Here is a 17,986-nt window from a genome sequence, read left to right as displayed (position 1 = left end):
GGTGTAGATGCAAGAGTTGGTTGCCTGGTTGTACAGAAACGCAGCCAGCATCCAGAGGTTCAGTCGCCAGCAATAGAGGTAAAGGCATGCGCCCGTGTGGAAGAGGTTGAAGCAGTCGCCTGCAGCAATACATCAGCCGCCTCAAAGAAACATGCGCAGCCTGTGTGTAGCACACCTGCAGTTTGTGCTGGCCGCCTGCAGAAAAAGAGGCGCAGCCAGCAGAGAGTACAGAAAAATAGCCGCCTTAAGAAAAACATGCGCCGCTTGTAGAGATGGTAGCCGATTCTCACGTAAGATGAAGCGATGGGTGATGGATCAACGCCAGGTAGATGCGATGGCCCCACGCTTGAAGAAGGGAGTCCCTTTTAATAAATTATTGTGAAGATACGACTAGAGCTTTCCCACGCATGCATGAAGGGGGACTAGTGGGGGTTGGTGACCATGCCCACCCCCACACTCACTTAAAAGTGGGGCTCCCCACCTTGGCCCCAAAGTGGGTGCCCAAAGGGGGTGCCCACTTTTAAATAAGTGTGGACACCTAACCTTATAAATCAAAGGGTTAGAATATAAAACATTAAAACAACATGTACCATATACTTACCACCTGTTCACATGCACTGAAACTCGTCAGAATACAGAGCAGACTTCACGACTCACTGGCAGGCGTCCCCGCTCAGTAAGTAACACGTCAAGCAGGCAAACACACAAATACATGTCATGCGAAAACAGTTTCAAGCATGCAAATCATGTGTGCATGTGCAAATAGTAACATGGACATATCTCCCGTTCATGGAACAAGTACAAAATATCTGTCGGCACAAAACTGGCACGACATAAAACATAAAAACCTGGTCTTCCTATGGAGTGACAGTCCCATAGGTAAGACACAGTTCCAGGCACGAGTCTCCCTATGGTGTGACAGTCCCATAGACAAAACACGGCACGAATACTGGTTCTTCCATGGCGTGACAGTCCCATGGATCGAACACAGTCCAGGTCATACACGGGTGGCACTGGTCTGGCTCCCGTCCATACGACACCATCCTGCTAACACACGGGTGGCACCAGTCTGGCTCCCGTCCATGTCAGCAAAATACTGGCCTCTTCACACGAGACACCGGCCTGGCCTCAAGTGAACGAGACGCAAAAACTAGGAATGGACCAAATGGTCGGCCAATTGGTGACATCCCCCCAGGCTTCTAAAGAGTTGACCTCAACTTAAAAGCCTCAAGATATGCCTGCAACAATTGCGGATAATCTGCAAAATAATCCTCATTTACCCACTTGGCATCAATAGGTAAATAATTCTTAAACTTCACAAGGTATCTCCTGGAAAGCTTTCCTGCAGGTAGCTTTCTCTCCTTGTGAAAAACAATCTGTTCTGGCTGGAGGATCTCCTCAAGCTCTTCAATTTCTGGCGGATCTTCTGTGACAGGCTCATCAGGATCTGGCCCCACATATTTCCGAAATAGACTCACATGAAAAGCATTGTGAATCTTCCAATGACTAGGTAAAGCAAGCCTGTAGGACACTTCATTGATCTTCTGAATCACCTTGAAGGGTCCATAATAGCGAGAAGAAAGCTTAGGATATGAGCCTTCTCGTCCCGGCCTCTTCCGAAGCCTAGCCTTCTCAAATTTCAGCAATACCCAATCACCTTCTTTGACTTCCATGTCTTTTCTATGCTTGTCAGCAGCCATTTTATGCTTATCCTGAGATCTAGCAATGGCTGTCCGCACCTGACCAAAGGCAACATCCAAGTCACGAACATATTCATCAGCTGCAAATATTTCATCCTTTGTACGAAGGATGGGTGGCAAGACCACTCTGCCATAAATAATCTCAAACGGAGCCTTTCCTGTGGAAGCATGGATTGTATTGTTGTAGGCAAACTCAACAAGTGGAAGATACTTCTCCCATGCAGTCTTTTGATCTGCCACATAACATTTCAACAAATCCAACACGGCTGAATTTGCAGCTTCACTTTGGGCATCCGTTTGGAGATGATAAGCTGATGAAAACTCAAGCTTAGTACCCATATTATCAAATAAAGCCCTCCAAAATAGGCTTGTAGTCCTGGGATCTCTATCCCCAACAATGGATTTAGGCATACCATGATGCTTGAAAATATTAGCAAGAAAAAGCTTTACCATATGATCAGCTTTAATGGTTTTCTTGACAGGCAAGAAGTGAGCTTGCTTGCTAAACCTGTCCACAATAGTCCAAATAGCATCATTCCCATGCTGGGATCTAGGCAAATCCATAATAAAATCCATCGTGATACTTTCCCAGGGTTGAGAGGGAATAGGCAATGGTTGAAGCAAACCTGGAGGCTTTTGCCGGTCAAATTTCACCTTTTGGCAAGTGATACATGCACGCACATAAGCCTCAATGTCTTTACGCATGCTTGGCCAAAAGAAATACCTCTGAATCATGCGAGTAGTAGGCATAATACCTCGATGACCAGCATATGGTGGAGCGTGACATTCGTCCATAACCTTTGGACGCAAATCCTTCACCACACATAGGCAATTATCCTTCATGAGATAACCTTCGTTGATAACATAAGAGGCATGTGAATGACCAGCCATCAAATCAGTCCATATATGGCAAAAATCAGCATCCAAATGATACAAATCTCTCATAGCAGATAGATCTCCATGAGAGGCCACTGAGACTGCAGCAACATAAGGCCTCCTAGATAGTGCATCGGCCACCACATTTTTCTTTCCTGGAGTATGCACAATCTGAAAATGAAACATGGAAAGAAAATTTGCCATTCTCATCTGCTTCTCTGAAAGCTTAGTTTGAGATAGAAAGTATCTCAAGCTTTGATGATCTGTCTTGACTACAAATTCAGCCCCAAGAAGGTAGTGTTTCCAAATCTTTAAGGCGTGAATTACAGCCAAGAGCTCTTTCTCATAGATATCCATATGAAGCTCAGCATCATGCAAACGACGGCTCTCGTATGCAACTGCATGCCCTTCTTGATTTAGGACAGCTCCAATGCAATCACCACAAGCATCACATTCAACCACGAATGACTTGTGCAAGTCAGGAACAATCAATACTGGACCACATATGATCGCATGCTTGAGCTGCAAGAAAGCATCCTGTTCCTTTGAAGTCCATTTGAAAACAGTTTTCTTCTTCGTGAGATCATGTAGAGGAGTGGCAATCATAGCAAAATGCCTTATGAAACGCCTGTAATACGAACATAATCCCAGAAAACTACGTACTTGATGTACGTTTTGCAATTCGGGCCAATTCCGAATAGTCTCTATCTTTGCAGGATCCATTGTAACTCCATCCTTGGATACAATATGTCCCAGATAATGAATCTCTGAAAGGAAAAACTCACTTTTCTTGGCATTGACGAAAAGTTTATGCTTCCGCAACTCTTCGAACATTGTGACCAAATGAGTTCTGTGTTCCTGCTCATTCTTGGAGAAAACCAAGATATCATCAAAGAAGACTCCTGTAAACTTGCGATGGGATCGGAATATCCTATCCATCATACGATTAAAAGTAGCAGGAGCATTGGTGAGACCAAAAGGCATTACCAAAAATTCATATAATCCGAAGGCTGTCCTGAATGAAGTCTTATGGACATCTTGTGGCACCACGCGAATCTGGTGATAACCACTCTTCAAATCAAGTCTGCTAAAGCAAGCTGAACCATCAAGCTTATCCAAGATATCATCAATACGTGGAATAGGAAATCTGTTCTTGATGGTAAGCTTGTTCAAAGCTCTATAGTCTACACACATACGGAATGATCCGTCCTTCTTTTGAACAAGAAGCACAGGAGAGCAGTAAGGTGAGGAACTGGGCTGAACCAAACCTTTGTCTAAAAGCTCGTTTACCTGCTTCATAATTTCTTCTTGTTGTGCAGCACTTACTCGGTATGCGGGTTTGTTAGGAGGAGAACTACCTGGCACAAGATCTATGCGGTGATCTTCGGGCCTTTGGGGAGGTAATTCACCTGGCAATGAGTCAGCAAAACAGTCTTTGAATGCATTAAGAAAATTCAGCCTATCATTAGACATAGCATCCACATTTTGATGATTTGGCACAAGACTATCACGCACAAAAACCAAGTACGCTGAAAGACTCTTTTTCATTGCTTTATTAATTTGGATGTGTGATACAACTGGGATGGAATCCCCTTCTTTGCCAGCATCAATAAAATACATGCGGCCTTTATGCATAAAAGAAATCATATTAGACTTGTAGTCTTTGCGGGGCTCAAGCCTATGGTGCCACGGCTTGCCCAACAATACATCACATCCATTCAATGGAGCAACTAAGAAATGCTCATTATCAAGATAGCCCTGTATATGGATGCGCAACTTCCCAATCAAAGGGGTAACCTGCACCTCTTTACCAATAAATGCAGCTTCGGCTTCAATCTGAGGTCCCATGTTTTCAACCTCAATACCCAATGCAGCTGCCATTTGCATAGAGATGAAATTGTCAGTTGCACAGTCATCAAACATGAATAGTGCGGGCTGATCCTTGATTTGCCCCCAAGCCTTGCAAACCATACGCTCTTTTGCATCATGACCTGTATTACCTTGCACATCAGGAACTGCATGAACATTTGCTTTGGTGTGCTTGTCCTCGTGCTTTGGTTTGCGATCTGGGCATTGTCGGAACATGTGGTCTTTGCTACCACAAGAAAAGCATTTTCCATCCTTAGCATATTGCTCTCTTTGCTCCGGAGTTAATCCAAATTTGTTCTTTCTTGGGCCCTGTTCTTTGGATGAGTTATTTTCAGCTTTACCACCCTTGTAAGGCTCTTGAAAGTTCTTTTTAGGTGGCTGTCCACCCTTTTACTGATTCGGGACAGCCTTGTCCTTCCCCTTGAAACCTCCTTGATCCTGCTTGATCTTGAGCACCAATTGCTCTGTAGCAAGGGCAGAAGCTGTGAGTTGTTGCAACGTATGTTTTGGGTGCAATTCAATACCCGATCTATAAGCAGGTTGCAATCCAGAACGAAACTTCCTCTTTCTTTCATCCTCAGATATTAGCATGAAGGGAGTCACTTCCAGCAACACTTTCCAAAATTTGTTAACATACTGTTGCACACTCTCATTATCTTTTTGTTCCAGCCTGTCCCACTTTTGAGTGAGAGTTTGCTCTGCATTGGGTGGCAAGAACTGAGCATAAAATCTATCTTTGAATTCCTTCCAAGTAGAGATGGGATCCTTGGTGATCTTTTCGGTGATCCACCAATGGGCAGCAGTGCCTTTCAGAAACATGCTAGCATGGCGCACCTTCGACTTTTCTGTGAAATCCTCATCGCTAAAAGCAATGTCGAACTGTGCCACAAACGCTAACACCTTAGAAGCATCATGTTCACCATGAAAGACATCAAATTTGACAGATTTATCACCTGCTTTGAACTCCTTGAGCTTCCTGGCATGAGGCTCATGGTCCTCTCTTTTTCTTTTCCCCTTATCCAACAGGGTAGCCCTGTCTGCATGGGCTCCATGGGCCGTCAAAGAAGCTTCATGGGGCACGGTGGCATGTGCTCCACGAACTCGAAGCTCAGATGCATGTGACTTACCTGCATATGGCATAGTCTCTCCATGAGACAACTCAGAAGGCAAAATTTTTCACGAGAAGCACTAGATGGACCCCTCGAATTTGGTACTTCCAAAGGGTTGCCTTGGCTGTCCATTGTGTTCAAAGTTTGCTAGAAGCGGGATGTCCAGTACACAGGTTCGTTTCCCCACTAGGAAGAGGGAAACAACCGTGCTCTGATACCAATGAAACCGATCCCGTCAAGTGGGAAAGACTCCGTTGGACACCCACACGCTTAATAGCACAACTTTAAAACCACAAATATGAAATGGACAACTTAAAACAACTTGTAATTTAAATGAACAGAAATGGAAAGATGGACACCAGCACTGGGGCCGGAACGGGCCGACCCCCCCCTCAATATATGATATATTTATTGGGAGTATTTAATGAATACAATGCTCCATGGGTTCTGAGAACCAGATAATGTCCATGTACATATGAAAACAGTACCAAACAAATAGGCTCGGATTTCGATGAAGAAAACTCGAAGCAGAACGACCACTAGTGTGGTCCAATCTCTACGGTCCTGTGCTTTCACTGGACTCCGCGGAGAGCGCCTCACTGGTGTTCCGAGACCACGCACAAACAGGAGCTCTCGTACTAACGCCTGGCTCTCCCGATCTCAGCACCTTTGGACCGAGGTTCGCCAATACAGCTTGAACAACCCGGCACCGAACGGGTGTTGGCCGAGCGGAATGAATCTTTTATCAGATTTAAACATAAATTGCTTTACTCAAATCTGAAAATCACTTACTTGAAGATGGTTGATAGGAAACCAATACCCATGTGTGCAGTTACTAGTGACGAACACCAAAGAACAGCACGTCGAGGGGAGTAGTGGCCTGTAGAAAGATATAGCCTCCTGAAGAAGAGAGAGCAACCGCCTATGAAAGAAGACACAACCTCTTGCCAAAAAGAAATTGGAGTAGCCGCCTTAGGAGAGAAATGCCTTGCTGACTGCAGTGGAGAAAAGGCAGCCTGATGGAGGAGATGGAGGCACACAGCCACCTGCAGGAAATGAAAATGAAATGAAATGTTATATTAACGTCTTCAAAAGGCCATAATGACCTATGAGACCAAAAGTTACATCATGGTGGATCTGATACAATGTCTGGATAAAAAAACCCAGAAAAATGAAAAATAAAGATGATACTACTGGTACCTAGAAAATGAAACTGGAACTGGAATATAGCGAGGGGGGGGGGGGGGGTACGCTATGGAGGTGAGTGGAATATAGTGAAGGGATACAATATCATGTGGGACGGAGGGGTACACTATGGAGGTGCCTCCATCTCATAGTATGTGCCGCATCGAACACTGGCGGATCTCCTCAATATCCTCTGTGGTCAGCACCCTGACTGGGTGTCCCGCATGCCTCGCAAGAATAATCCGAATCTGCCGCTGCAACCTCCGTCTATGCTGGGATGCCCCCCTCCGTAGTCGTGGGCGTCTGGACCACCCAAGCTCAATCGCACGATCAATCAGTGTACCCCTGGTGTGGGCGGTATCCATGTCTTGCTGCTGCTGTGGTCCATCTGGCACAGTGATGGCTGGACTAAAGAAATCTGTAATGTGCCTCTGAGTCTGGCACAGGCTATCTCTATGTCTCCGCAGCTCAAGCAAGAACAATCCCAAACACCTCTGGTCCTGGTACCCCATGACTCTGGAAAGTGGTCCAAAACCCTCTCTGAATAAACAGTGGAAACGACCACGTATCTCATAGTATGCAGTACAATGGCATATATAATGCAGCTCTGTCTTTGGCTCCCCATGGCATACTCGGCATATCCTGGCCTCAGCTGGTATACCTCTATATCGGCCAATCTCAATCTCAAGCTGGTGTGAGGATGTGCGAATCTGACCAATAGCACATCGTACTGCATGAGACAAGTGTACATCCATGTAACTGGGTCTGATCACAAAACCATCTGCTGTGAGCTGAAGAAAATGCTCTCTGTAGAAAGCCATCTTCGTGCCCAGCTCCTCAGTCGGCTGTATCCATGTCCTCCTAATGTCCAGCTGAACTAAATCCTGACGGATGAGTCTGGTAATCTCTGTCCGTGTGAGAGTGAGAGAGGGTGCCTCCAGAGAATACTGGAAGGGAGGCAATCTGTCCATGCTAAAACCATGTGCCTGGAACCAAGATGTCATCTGTCCATACCAACAAGCTGTGTCTCCATGTAAAGCTAACTGTCGGAAGGACTCCAGGGCGAGGCGTGCATATCTGTCTCGGGGGAGATCCCACAAGCCATGTATGTAGGAGACTGATCTCGTAAGAGCCTCAATCACCAGAGGGGCAGCCACCAGCTCTGCTCGAATAATCTCATGAGGTACCACGGCCTTGGCTCTTATAATCCTAGCAATCATAGATACCAAAGGCCTCTCCATACCTCTCCACCCGCCTGCGCTATGATGGCCCACTGAAGGTCCCCATATCTGCACTCCATAAAGCATAGCTGATGTCACTAGAGTGTCAAAAAGCCAAAGTTTCGTTCGAGGTTCCTGAAACTGAACCTGCGAACACATCCTCTCCAAACCACCCAGGGCTGCATGTGCTCTAGTCAATCTAGTCTCTGCTGCTCTCCTCATCGAAAACACTGGCCCACTGAATACTACCCCAAGATATGTATATGCATCTGTATACTCCACAATCTCTTGCCCATATGTAAATGTGGAAGCTGATCGCCTAACCCACTGTGGCGTGGTGTTAAACACCATAACCTTGGTTTTGCCAAGGTTGACAAACAATCCACTATCATGTGCAAACTCATGTAAAGCATCCAGATGACGCTGCATACCCTCAAGGGAATCAGAGATCAACACAATATCATCAGCATATAACAATAGTGGGATCCATGTACCTGCTAGCTGGGCTCCTCTGTCCCCCAATCTCTCAATGTAGTCAGAAGCCTCATCCACATACATACCAAACAGTGAAGGAGATAACGGGCAACCTTGCTTCACTCCTATAGTGGAGTGAACCAAAGTAGAGACCCCCTCTGGGGTGCGTACCTGTCCTGCAACTGATCTATATAAAGCCATAATCCCCCATATGAGCTCTGTGGGTACCCCCATCTCCTGTAATCGCCTCATCAATCTGGCTCTGGGCACTGTATCAAATGCTTTGCGGAAGTCCACAAAGCTACAATAAATCCGTCGCCCATGCGACCTGCCCTCCTCAATAATGGCCCGGAGAGTCAAGATGTGGTCAAGAGTAGAGAAACCTCTCCTGAACCCTGCCTGTCCCTCTGCTCGAATGCCAACTCTCTCTGCCCATCTACTCAACTGCTGCTCAAGAATGGATGCATACAATCGTGCTAGTGTGTGACCAATCATAATAGTGCGATAGAAGGTGGTGTAGATGCAAGAGTTGGTTGCCTGGTTGTACAGAAACGCAGCCAGCATCCAGAGGTTCAGTCGCCAGCAATAGAGGTAAAGGCATGCGCCCGTGTGGAAGAGGTTGAAGCAGTCGCCTGCAGCAATACATCAGCCGCCTCAAAGAAACATGCGCAGCCTGTGTGTAGCACACCTGCAGTTTGTGCTGGCCGCCTGTAGAAAAAGAGGCGCAGCCAGCAGAGAGTACAGAAAAATAGCCGCCTTCAAGAAAAACATGCGCCGCTTGTAGAGATGGTAGCCGATTCTCACGTAAGATGAAGCGATGGGTGATGGATCAACGCCAGGTAGATGCGATGGCCCCATGCTTGAAGAAGGGAGTCCCTTTAAATAAATTATTGTGAAGATACGACTAGAGCTTTCCCACGCATGCATGAAGGGGGACTAGTGGGGGTTGGTGACCATGCCCACCCCCACACTCACTTAAAAGTGGGGCTCCCCACCTTGGCCCCAAAGTGGGTGCCCAAAGGGGGTGCCCACTTTTAAATAAGTGTGGACACCTAACCTTATAAATCAAAGGGTTAGAATATAAAACATTAAAACAACATGTACCATATACTTACCACCTGTTCACATGCACTGAAACTCGTCAGAATACAGAGCAGACTTCACGACTCACTGGCAGGCGTCCCCGCTCAGTAAGTAACACGTCAAGCAGGCAAACACACAAATACATGTCATGCGAAAACAGTTTCAAGCATGCAAATCATGTGTGCATGTGCAAATAGTAACATGGACATATCTCCCGTTCATGGAACAAGTACAAAATATCTGTCGGCACAAAACTGGCACGACATAAAACATAAAAACCTGGTCTTCCTATGGAGTGACAGTCCCATAGGTAAGACACAGTTCCAGGCACGAGTCTCCCTATGGTGTGACAGTCCCATAGGCAAAACACGGCACGAATACTGGTTCTTCCATGGCGTGACAGTCCCATGGATCGAACACAGTCCAGGTCATACACGGGTGGCACTGGTCTGGCTCCCGTCCATACGACACCATCCTGCTAACACACGGGTGGCACCAGTCTGGCTCCCGTCCATGTCAGCAAAATACTGGCCTCTTCACACGAGACACCGGCCTGGCCTCAAGTGAACGAGACGCAAAAACTAGGAATGGACCAAATGGTCGGCCAATTGGTGACATCGTACCTCTAGTCGTGGGTTTTGCGGGATGCCCATGGGTGTAAGGCTTGCGAGCAGCCCTGAGACTGTTATTTTGGAGTAGGTAGAGCATCTTGAGGAGCATATTGTTTGCGAATGCATATGTGTCATGCATATGTTTGTCATATGTAGAATGATGCATGGTTTTGTTTTTGGCTAACACAGGTTATGTGTTTCCACTTGGTTTTAAAACTTTTGCTACAGGTTCTAAAGGAACAAGCAAGAGTTGTTTCACTTTGATGTGACGGTATGGTCATATTGTGCAGAATGATTGTTTCATCACCCAGATGCACTTGAGGGTCATTGCTTTTGTCCTATGGGGAGTCTTTGCCCATAAGATGCCTACTATGCCATTGAGTGCAATCGAGGACGCTTGCCATTTTTCAAGAGAGGGGTATGTTACGACCCTGTGTTTTTCCTCTAGACAGTAAGCAAGTGGGTACGGGCACGGGATGGACAGTGTGAAGGCATCAGCTTGGAATCGAGAAAGAAACCTATGTGTGGCCAGCCCAAGTGTGAAGGGGACAAAAGGATTTAAATTTATAAGGTTTCATAACCTTTGATGATTAAAAATAATAATATTTTTTTTGGAAGGATGTGATTTTGCTATTGCTTTTAGTTTTTGGAGAAAAGCAGGCTGAGGCGCCTCCTTAAAAAGGGGAGGGTGGTGGAGTTGACGGGGGTGTGTGGTTGCTTCTCCTTGGATAGCTGGTCGCCAGAGAGCACAAGCGAACACTGGTCGTTGGCACATAGCAACCAAGGCACCGCTGTAGGCAAGACACGGCCATGTCCTTGGTGTTGGCACCGACGAGAAGAGAGAGGTAGCATGGTAAAAAGCAAGGCGTTGGCTGGGGGTGCACGACATTAGCCAGTCGCAAGGGCTGAGAGAAGGCATCGCGGGTGGGGATGCACGGCAGCAGCCAGTCGCCAAAAAGCAAGTCAAAGCAGGCGTACCACAGGTTTTGGAAGGCGGTGCAGGGGATGGGCGCACAACAGCGAACCAGCCGGGTGCTGGTGGACGTGGAGCAAGCCACATGCTGGTGGCGGCTGCGCGTGTGGAAGCAGCCAGGCGGGCGACTTTCTGCAGCATGGAGCAGGCTGCATCACTGGGGCATCTCCCATGCCAGACCGGATAGGCTTAGACCAGCAGGATGGGAGTGATATATGGACAAGCTCACCACGTACCCTTCGCCCCCTCGCATGCAACACCTTTTTTTGTTACGAGACATCAGACCGCGTCTGAGGACACCACCACCTTCTACGCCTCGATTGAAGGCACCCGCACCAGTCGTGAGATCGCTATCAATCCCTCCAAAGTCAAGGTCTCTATTGAGTATGGCTTATGTGAAGTGAAAGCTGTGAGGTTCTCCTAACGAAGAGAGCAAGCGTGTTATGAAAAGTGCCTTGGCTAGCAAGTGGAAGGACTTGGATCATGGGACACATCTAAGGTAGACTTACAAGAGAGCAAGGGCGCCATGAGAGGTGCCGGCTAGCGAGTCTTGAGCCTTGAGTGTGCACGAGGTCCTCGAACACTTAGCTTGAAGGCTTTTTAAAGACAAAGATCAAGGGTTAAGACTTTGCGAATGGCTCTTGATGAAGAACACATGGGGTAAGGCTTGCTAAGAACTCGTGTGGAAGACCTCGGTGAGACTACAAGGGATCCTGTTGGTGGAGGATTCTACAAGTTGTACTTTGTACTCAAATTTGATTAAATTAAAGAAATACCGCAAGGGACACCACTGCGATTTGGGGCCAATCAGTGTCCATGTAATTTTTGCAGGAGCACTCTAGCTCCCCCTGTTTGTTCTCCTTTTCGAGGTTCTCAAAGGTGTTGAAGTGTTTTGTGTGCGAGTGTTCGTTTCATCGCCCGTCAAGTTTTTGAAGGCCGGTTTCAAGTTCTTTCAAAAGTTTGGCCTGCATCATTCTCATGCAGATTCGAACCTTTATATCCTCCTTGAGAGGGGGTTAGTTGTTATCATTGTGCTCTATGTTGATGACCTCATCTTTACAAGTTCTTCTTCTGTGAGGATCCATTTAGTTATGGATGCTTTGGAGACAGAGTTTGAGATGACGGATCTTGGCCTTTTGCATTATTTTCTTGGCTTTGAGATTTGGCAAACCCCTCAGGGTATTTTCTTCTCTCGGCAAAAGTGCACACGAGAGATTCTTGACAAGTTTGAGATGATTGGGTGTAGAACAATATCTTCTCCTATGGATACTAGTGAGAAGCTTTCTCTTCTTGATGCTTCTCCATGGATTGATCACGGACAATATCGGGTTCTCGTCGGTTGTTTGGTATGGTTGACCTAATCCCGATTGGACATTTCGCAGTCAGCTTATTGAGTTCTTTCACATCCAAACCCCGTCAGTAGCATTGGCGGCAAGGTTCTTCGATACTTGTGTGGTACTTAGGACTTCGGCATCTTCTATGGCCAAGGGTGCACTCTTCTTGGATGGGCTGATTCAGATTGGACTGGAGATCCGGATACTCGGTATTCAATCACTGGTTGTGTTTTTTCACTTGAATCGAGGGCCATTTCATGGCGCAGTAAAAAGCGGCCTACTGTGGTGCTTTCCTCTGCACAGAGAGTATTGTATGCTGCCTGTGAGGCGATTTGATTGCAGAGATTATTGGGAGAACTTGGCTTTCTTCCTACCGGATCTACTCTTCTTTGGTGTGATAATGAGAGCTGCATCACCATCGCCAAGAACCCTATGTTTCATGCTCGTACGAAACACAATGAGATTCAATATCACTATGTTCGTGAACGGGTTCTTGCTAGAGATTCACGTTTGGAGTATTGTCCTTCAACAGAGAATGCAGCATATTTGTTCACCAAGCCGGTGCCTTAAGCTTCCTTGGCTCCTTATCTTCGGCTTCTCAGAGTTTGTTCAGCATCTGGTGCTGAGAGGGGATGTTAGCATATTCATCCCCATATTCTGCCCATGTATTGTGCCCATACTTGATCCCTTTTATGGCCCTTGGTTTGTTCAGCATCTGGTGCTGAGAGGGGATGTTAGCATATTCATCCCCATATTCTGCCCATGTATTGTGCCCATACTTGATCCCTTTTATGGCCCTTGGTTGTGGGTTGGCCACCCTTGTTTTCTCCTATTTTTTCTCCATTTTTTTGGTATTTTTCCAATTGGCCAGATTATTTGTCCGGTAGGTCAAGTCTGTTACTCCAGCCGGCCAGCCCCATATGACCTATATATAGGTGGGCTGGCCTCTCCCCTTTTCATTCAGTGTTTTGCTTGAGGTGTGGTTCATGTGTTGACACACTCTCATCTTTTGTATCCTTCACTTATGAGACTATTCTGTCTCTTGCTCAGGATTGCTTTCATTGCAATATATTCATCTTATTAGCTTCATATCTCTCTCTCTTGCACATCTCAGATCAGCACATCTTGCTTCCGCTCTGTGCACTCTTTCAGTTACGTACCTAATGCTAATCCTCAAGATTAGTGGCCTAATCTGGCAAGGTTAGAGGAGCCCTCGGATTAGGGAAAGCAGGCTGATATAGGCGGCTAAGGCTTATGGTTAATAATTACAAGTATACTAGCTATTTATGACCGGACAATCATCAAAATAGATAATCTGCATGTGTCAAGACAGTGAAGCATCTGCATAGTTCAGCGGACTACAATCATGTTAAACTTTGCAAAGCTACAACAATCAAAAGAGACTTCAAAGTTCGTAAAAATAAATTGCAGGAGCTGATGTTTTAAAACATATTTTTAAGTCTGGAAGAGGAGAAAAGATAGACCTGCAGCAAGATAAAAGCATCTTTCTGTTTTTCTGTATTTTTCTGAGCACCAGAAATCTGTAAACTCGTAAGCTTCCATGTGAGCTTATATTTTGTACCAGTAGCATTGCTATCCAGAGAAAGTGCTAATTTTCCTTTGATGCAATCTAGATCGACGGTGACCTCTCTTTCTGAAGACCATAGCTCACAGAACACATTTCTGCTCACAAGGCATCCCATATATAAAGACCTACATTGAACACGTATTTGAGGTCTATCCATAATATGTTTATGTTCAAACTCCATCATAAGTACACCCTGCTGAAACCTTAGCTGGCATTTTCCTGCAAGCTCGACAGCTTTGATTGCAGCCGCTTTGGTTTCAAACTGAACAAACCCAAAGCCTTTTGATTTCCAGTTGAGCTTCTCTGTGTGTATCTTGCAGGCAAAGACTGTGTTGGAACCTATGCTTGTATTCAAGAAGTCGACAAGCTCCTCTGCCACAGCTGTATATGGAATTCTTGAGACACGAACAGTACATGAGGTTCTTGTTGTTGAACTGAAAGAAAAGAGCAGAAACAAGCCATTATACCGGACAGCTTCACAAAATGAAAGGAAACAATTAGTTTTAAAAGAAACTGTGTGCACACTGTATATACATACATACATTTATACATGCATGCATGGGTGAATGCATACATATATACGTGCATACTTTGTTCACTTTGGAAGAGGAGGTTGAACTTGTGTGAATATTTTTTTTCCATGACTCTTGTTCAGCAACATAAACATTTTTCACCGCCATAATTTGAGATCAAAAAAATTTAGGTGGACTTCTACCTCTCATGGCCTCTGTCCGATCCTTCCATTGTCATCTTCTCAAACTGCTTCCACTCCTCTTTGTAATGGACACCTGCTCACAAAGAAAGCAAATGATGAGTTTATATGTGAAAATCAAGCAAACACTAATCCAAGACTGATGTTAAGTTTGAGCCCAAGGTAAGTGCCAAATTCAAATTATTGGAGATGTCTAGTAAATAAACTCCAAAACACACTTAATGTCCAAGGTCCTCATCTTTGACTTTTGCGCCTGCAGTCAAGACAAACTTGTCACTGCCACAACACCTTGTATTTTTTATGCATGTGAAAGCATCCAATATAGTAAGTTAGAAGAGGTTGAACGCGGATGTGGTAAAAAACAATGGGCATGGACATCAATTCAAAGAAGTCTAGCAGTTCACTACTGGCAGATAACCGGCTAATGAGAGAAGGAATCCCAAAATGTAAGCCACATACCCATTTTCAAACCCAAACGAATGGCACAGACAATGGAACTTCACAAATTCAAATTCTCAAAAACCCAAAGGAATGCCTCCCAAAAGTAATTTTGAAAAGAAAACCTGATACTATCTCACACATCCAAAAAATGAGTATAATACACCTCAAAGTGTGATTTTGCATGAATGGCACACTCAAAAGGTATGCAAATAGAATTGTACAGCAAAGACTGTAAATTTACCAGGCACCCATGTAATATCCATACATTTACAAGAATCCTTAGTAAATACCACCCAAAACAAAGAAGAAGAGATTGTATGGCACCTCAGAGACTCAGTAAATCCAAAGGAACTCCAAACATCTATATGAAGTCATATGGCACAAAAAATCTAAACATAATAGAAGAAAAAAACCACACACTTACAAGGTATCCGAATGAAATGTACACTTATAAGGTACAGCACCTTGATTTCATGTGGCATTTGTGCATGTAAAGGAGATCATACAGCACTAAACATCTCAATGAAACCATACAGCCCCGCACAAAGACTGTACATTCCAAAGAGTCCGTAAACATCTACATGAAATCATACATGGCTCACAGATCATACATCCCAATGGGCATCCAATGATTCATGTGTCCAAATGAAATCGTGTGGCACCTACATTGAAAAGACATCCGTGCATGACATGCACACATCCAAGGGGCGCATCCATGAAATATCCATAGATCTAAATGGGGTTGTACGGCATGGGGCATAAAGCTGTATGCTTGGAACATCTGTACATCCAACATAAATTGTATATTAAATGCACCTAAGAGGTTGCCTCAGTGATGAGGTACTGAGTAAATTGTCATGGTCCAAGTGGCAAGGTTGCTAGAGGATGATTCTCAGCCACAAAATCAGCTCCTTTTCAAAAACAGAATCCAGCAACTGTCGCGCCATCACTCAAGCATTCTGCTTAGAATCTGATTTATCAAAAAACAATTAGTTGTGAGGTCTCCATCAGTCCTAGAATTTCAGCAGTACCCAAATTCCATGGAGGAAAATAATTTGTGGGTCACTATCACTCCAGATCCTTGGACCATGACGTGAGGGAATGGACATTGGGTCAACCATTCTCCCACTAAAAAATGGCCCCTAACAAGGCTCCCCAATTTCCAGGGGGAATGGTCCCAAGTCCATTCCCTCTCTCGTCAAGGACGGGGATCGTCAGAGCATCAATCGAGGCCGTCAAATCAGCAAACATTGTGTTTCGCGGAATTTGAAACTCCTGCAGCTGCACATCTCCATCGAGCTGATGAAATTCCAGCCGGCTGACTGGTCAAAATCTGCCGCACTTGATTGTCCCTATCTGGTCTGAATGCAACTGCTCGAGCTAGCTGTTTCTATCTCATCGGGAATCGATTCTGCGGAATGCTGATTAAGCATCATACCATTGGAGGAGCCTTGGACTCCCCCTGTCCTTGATGACGGCTGCAAAAGGACATCAGGTGTCCTTTCCGTGGAGGAAAGGGGCGATCGGACCAGCGGGGGAAAGGACAAAGGTGTACTTTCCTGCTGTCCTTGACGCCTTGTCTTTGACAGCAGCAAAAGGACCTCAGTGAAACTTTCACTGGAGGAAAGGGGCAGCGACCGGGAATCGTTTCTTGCCTTGTCCTCGGGCACAGTTTGTTTCAAAGCTAATTCAACATGAATGAGCTGCAGCATGGACTACACAGTTGTGCTTTGTGCGCATTGATTCACAAACAAAACAATTCAAAACAACAAGAACGAGAGTGCTGCACGGCGAGGGGAGTACGAGAAACGCAGAAAAAAAGCAAGCAAGTCAAAGAAGAACCCAGAGAGATACCTAGAATAGCACACCTGATCGACTGAGTTGATGGAGTCCCAAAGAGGAAGGTGGCGGCAGCCTCGTCCTGAAGGAGCTTCCATTAAACCATTCCTGTGTAATTGCTCGTTTTGCAGCTGTAATTGTTTCGCATGCACGCACTCATAAGAATCCAAGGTTGCATGCATGATGATGATTTTAAATCTCACGTAAGCACTCGCATCTGTTTATATATTTAGTATTGAAAAACGGCGGCGTTTTTCTAATAAAATATCTCTCGATTTGAAAGCTCAAGTGAGTTGAGTTGGGTAAGCTCAAGTGAGTTGAGTTGGGTTCTAGCTCACCATACCTTGAAACTTGTGCTTGGTGTACCCAAGTGAGTTGGGTTCTAGCTCACCATACCTTGAAAGTTGTGCTTGGTGTAGCCAACCACCCGTAAACTTGTAGCATGGCAGCAAGTCCATCTCGGCTACTACCGATCGCTCTTATAAACAAGGTATCACCGAACTCGTGGTTTAGTCCCCATGGTTAAGAATACATAGATAGCATTTAGTCATGGGGCAAGGACTTGCCAAAGACCCGCCTGAACTACTTGTGAGAATGTCCCTCTATTAACCACATTGACAAGGCGAGAGTGGCCACACACAATTATCAATTCGGATGGCATCCACAACGATCATGGCATTACCTATATGAATTCCAACATCATAAAACAAGCTCATTATTCAAGCACACACACACACTGTGCTTCAAGGATAAATTATGTGAAAGCTTTATTTGAGCTTATGACATAATGATGAACATTATGGTGGGGCACATTGGGTTGTTGTAACTCAAATGTGAACACAAAATAGTGATGCTTTCTCATTATGCAACAAGGCTCTCCCATTTGCACAATTAAGTATGCTCTTGTATCTTCACTTGCCTAATCTTGTGTAGAGATTATGAGCGTGTGAACTTTGCTTGTTGCTTGTGGGT

At 45.3% G+C, this 17,986-nt stretch overlaps 1 protein-coding gene across 1 annotated transcript; it reads right to left on the bottom strand.

Annotated features, from left to right (window-relative positions):
* Nucleotides 1-13,803: 13,803 nt before the first annotated feature.
* On the bottom strand, nt 13,804-17,199 carry LOC147605983 (putative RNA-dependent RNA polymerase 2). Its single transcript, XM_086792877.1, has 4 exons — nt 17,030-17,199; nt 14,738-14,810; nt 13,919-14,456; nt 13,804-13,818 (listed from the first exon to the last, which is right to left on the bottom strand). The coding sequence occupies exons 2-4, from the start codon at nt 14,770-14,772 to the stop codon at nt 13,804-13,806; spliced, it is 588 nt and encodes a 195-aa protein (XP_086649003.1). The 5' UTR covers nt 14,773-14,810; nt 17,030-17,199.
* Nucleotides 17,200-17,986: the final 787 nt, after the last annotated feature.

Source organism: Cibotium barometz, chromosome 58 (assembly GCF_041138505.1).
Source record: "Cibotium barometz isolate CiBa-2024 chromosome 58, ASM4113850v1, whole genome shotgun sequence".
In the NCBI taxonomy this organism is placed as follows: Eukaryota; Viridiplantae; Streptophyta; class Polypodiopsida; order Cyatheales; family Cibotiaceae; genus Cibotium; species Cibotium barometz.
The sequence above is the reverse complement of the archived record's forward strand: the minus strand, read 5'-3'. Positions and strand labels throughout refer to the sequence as shown.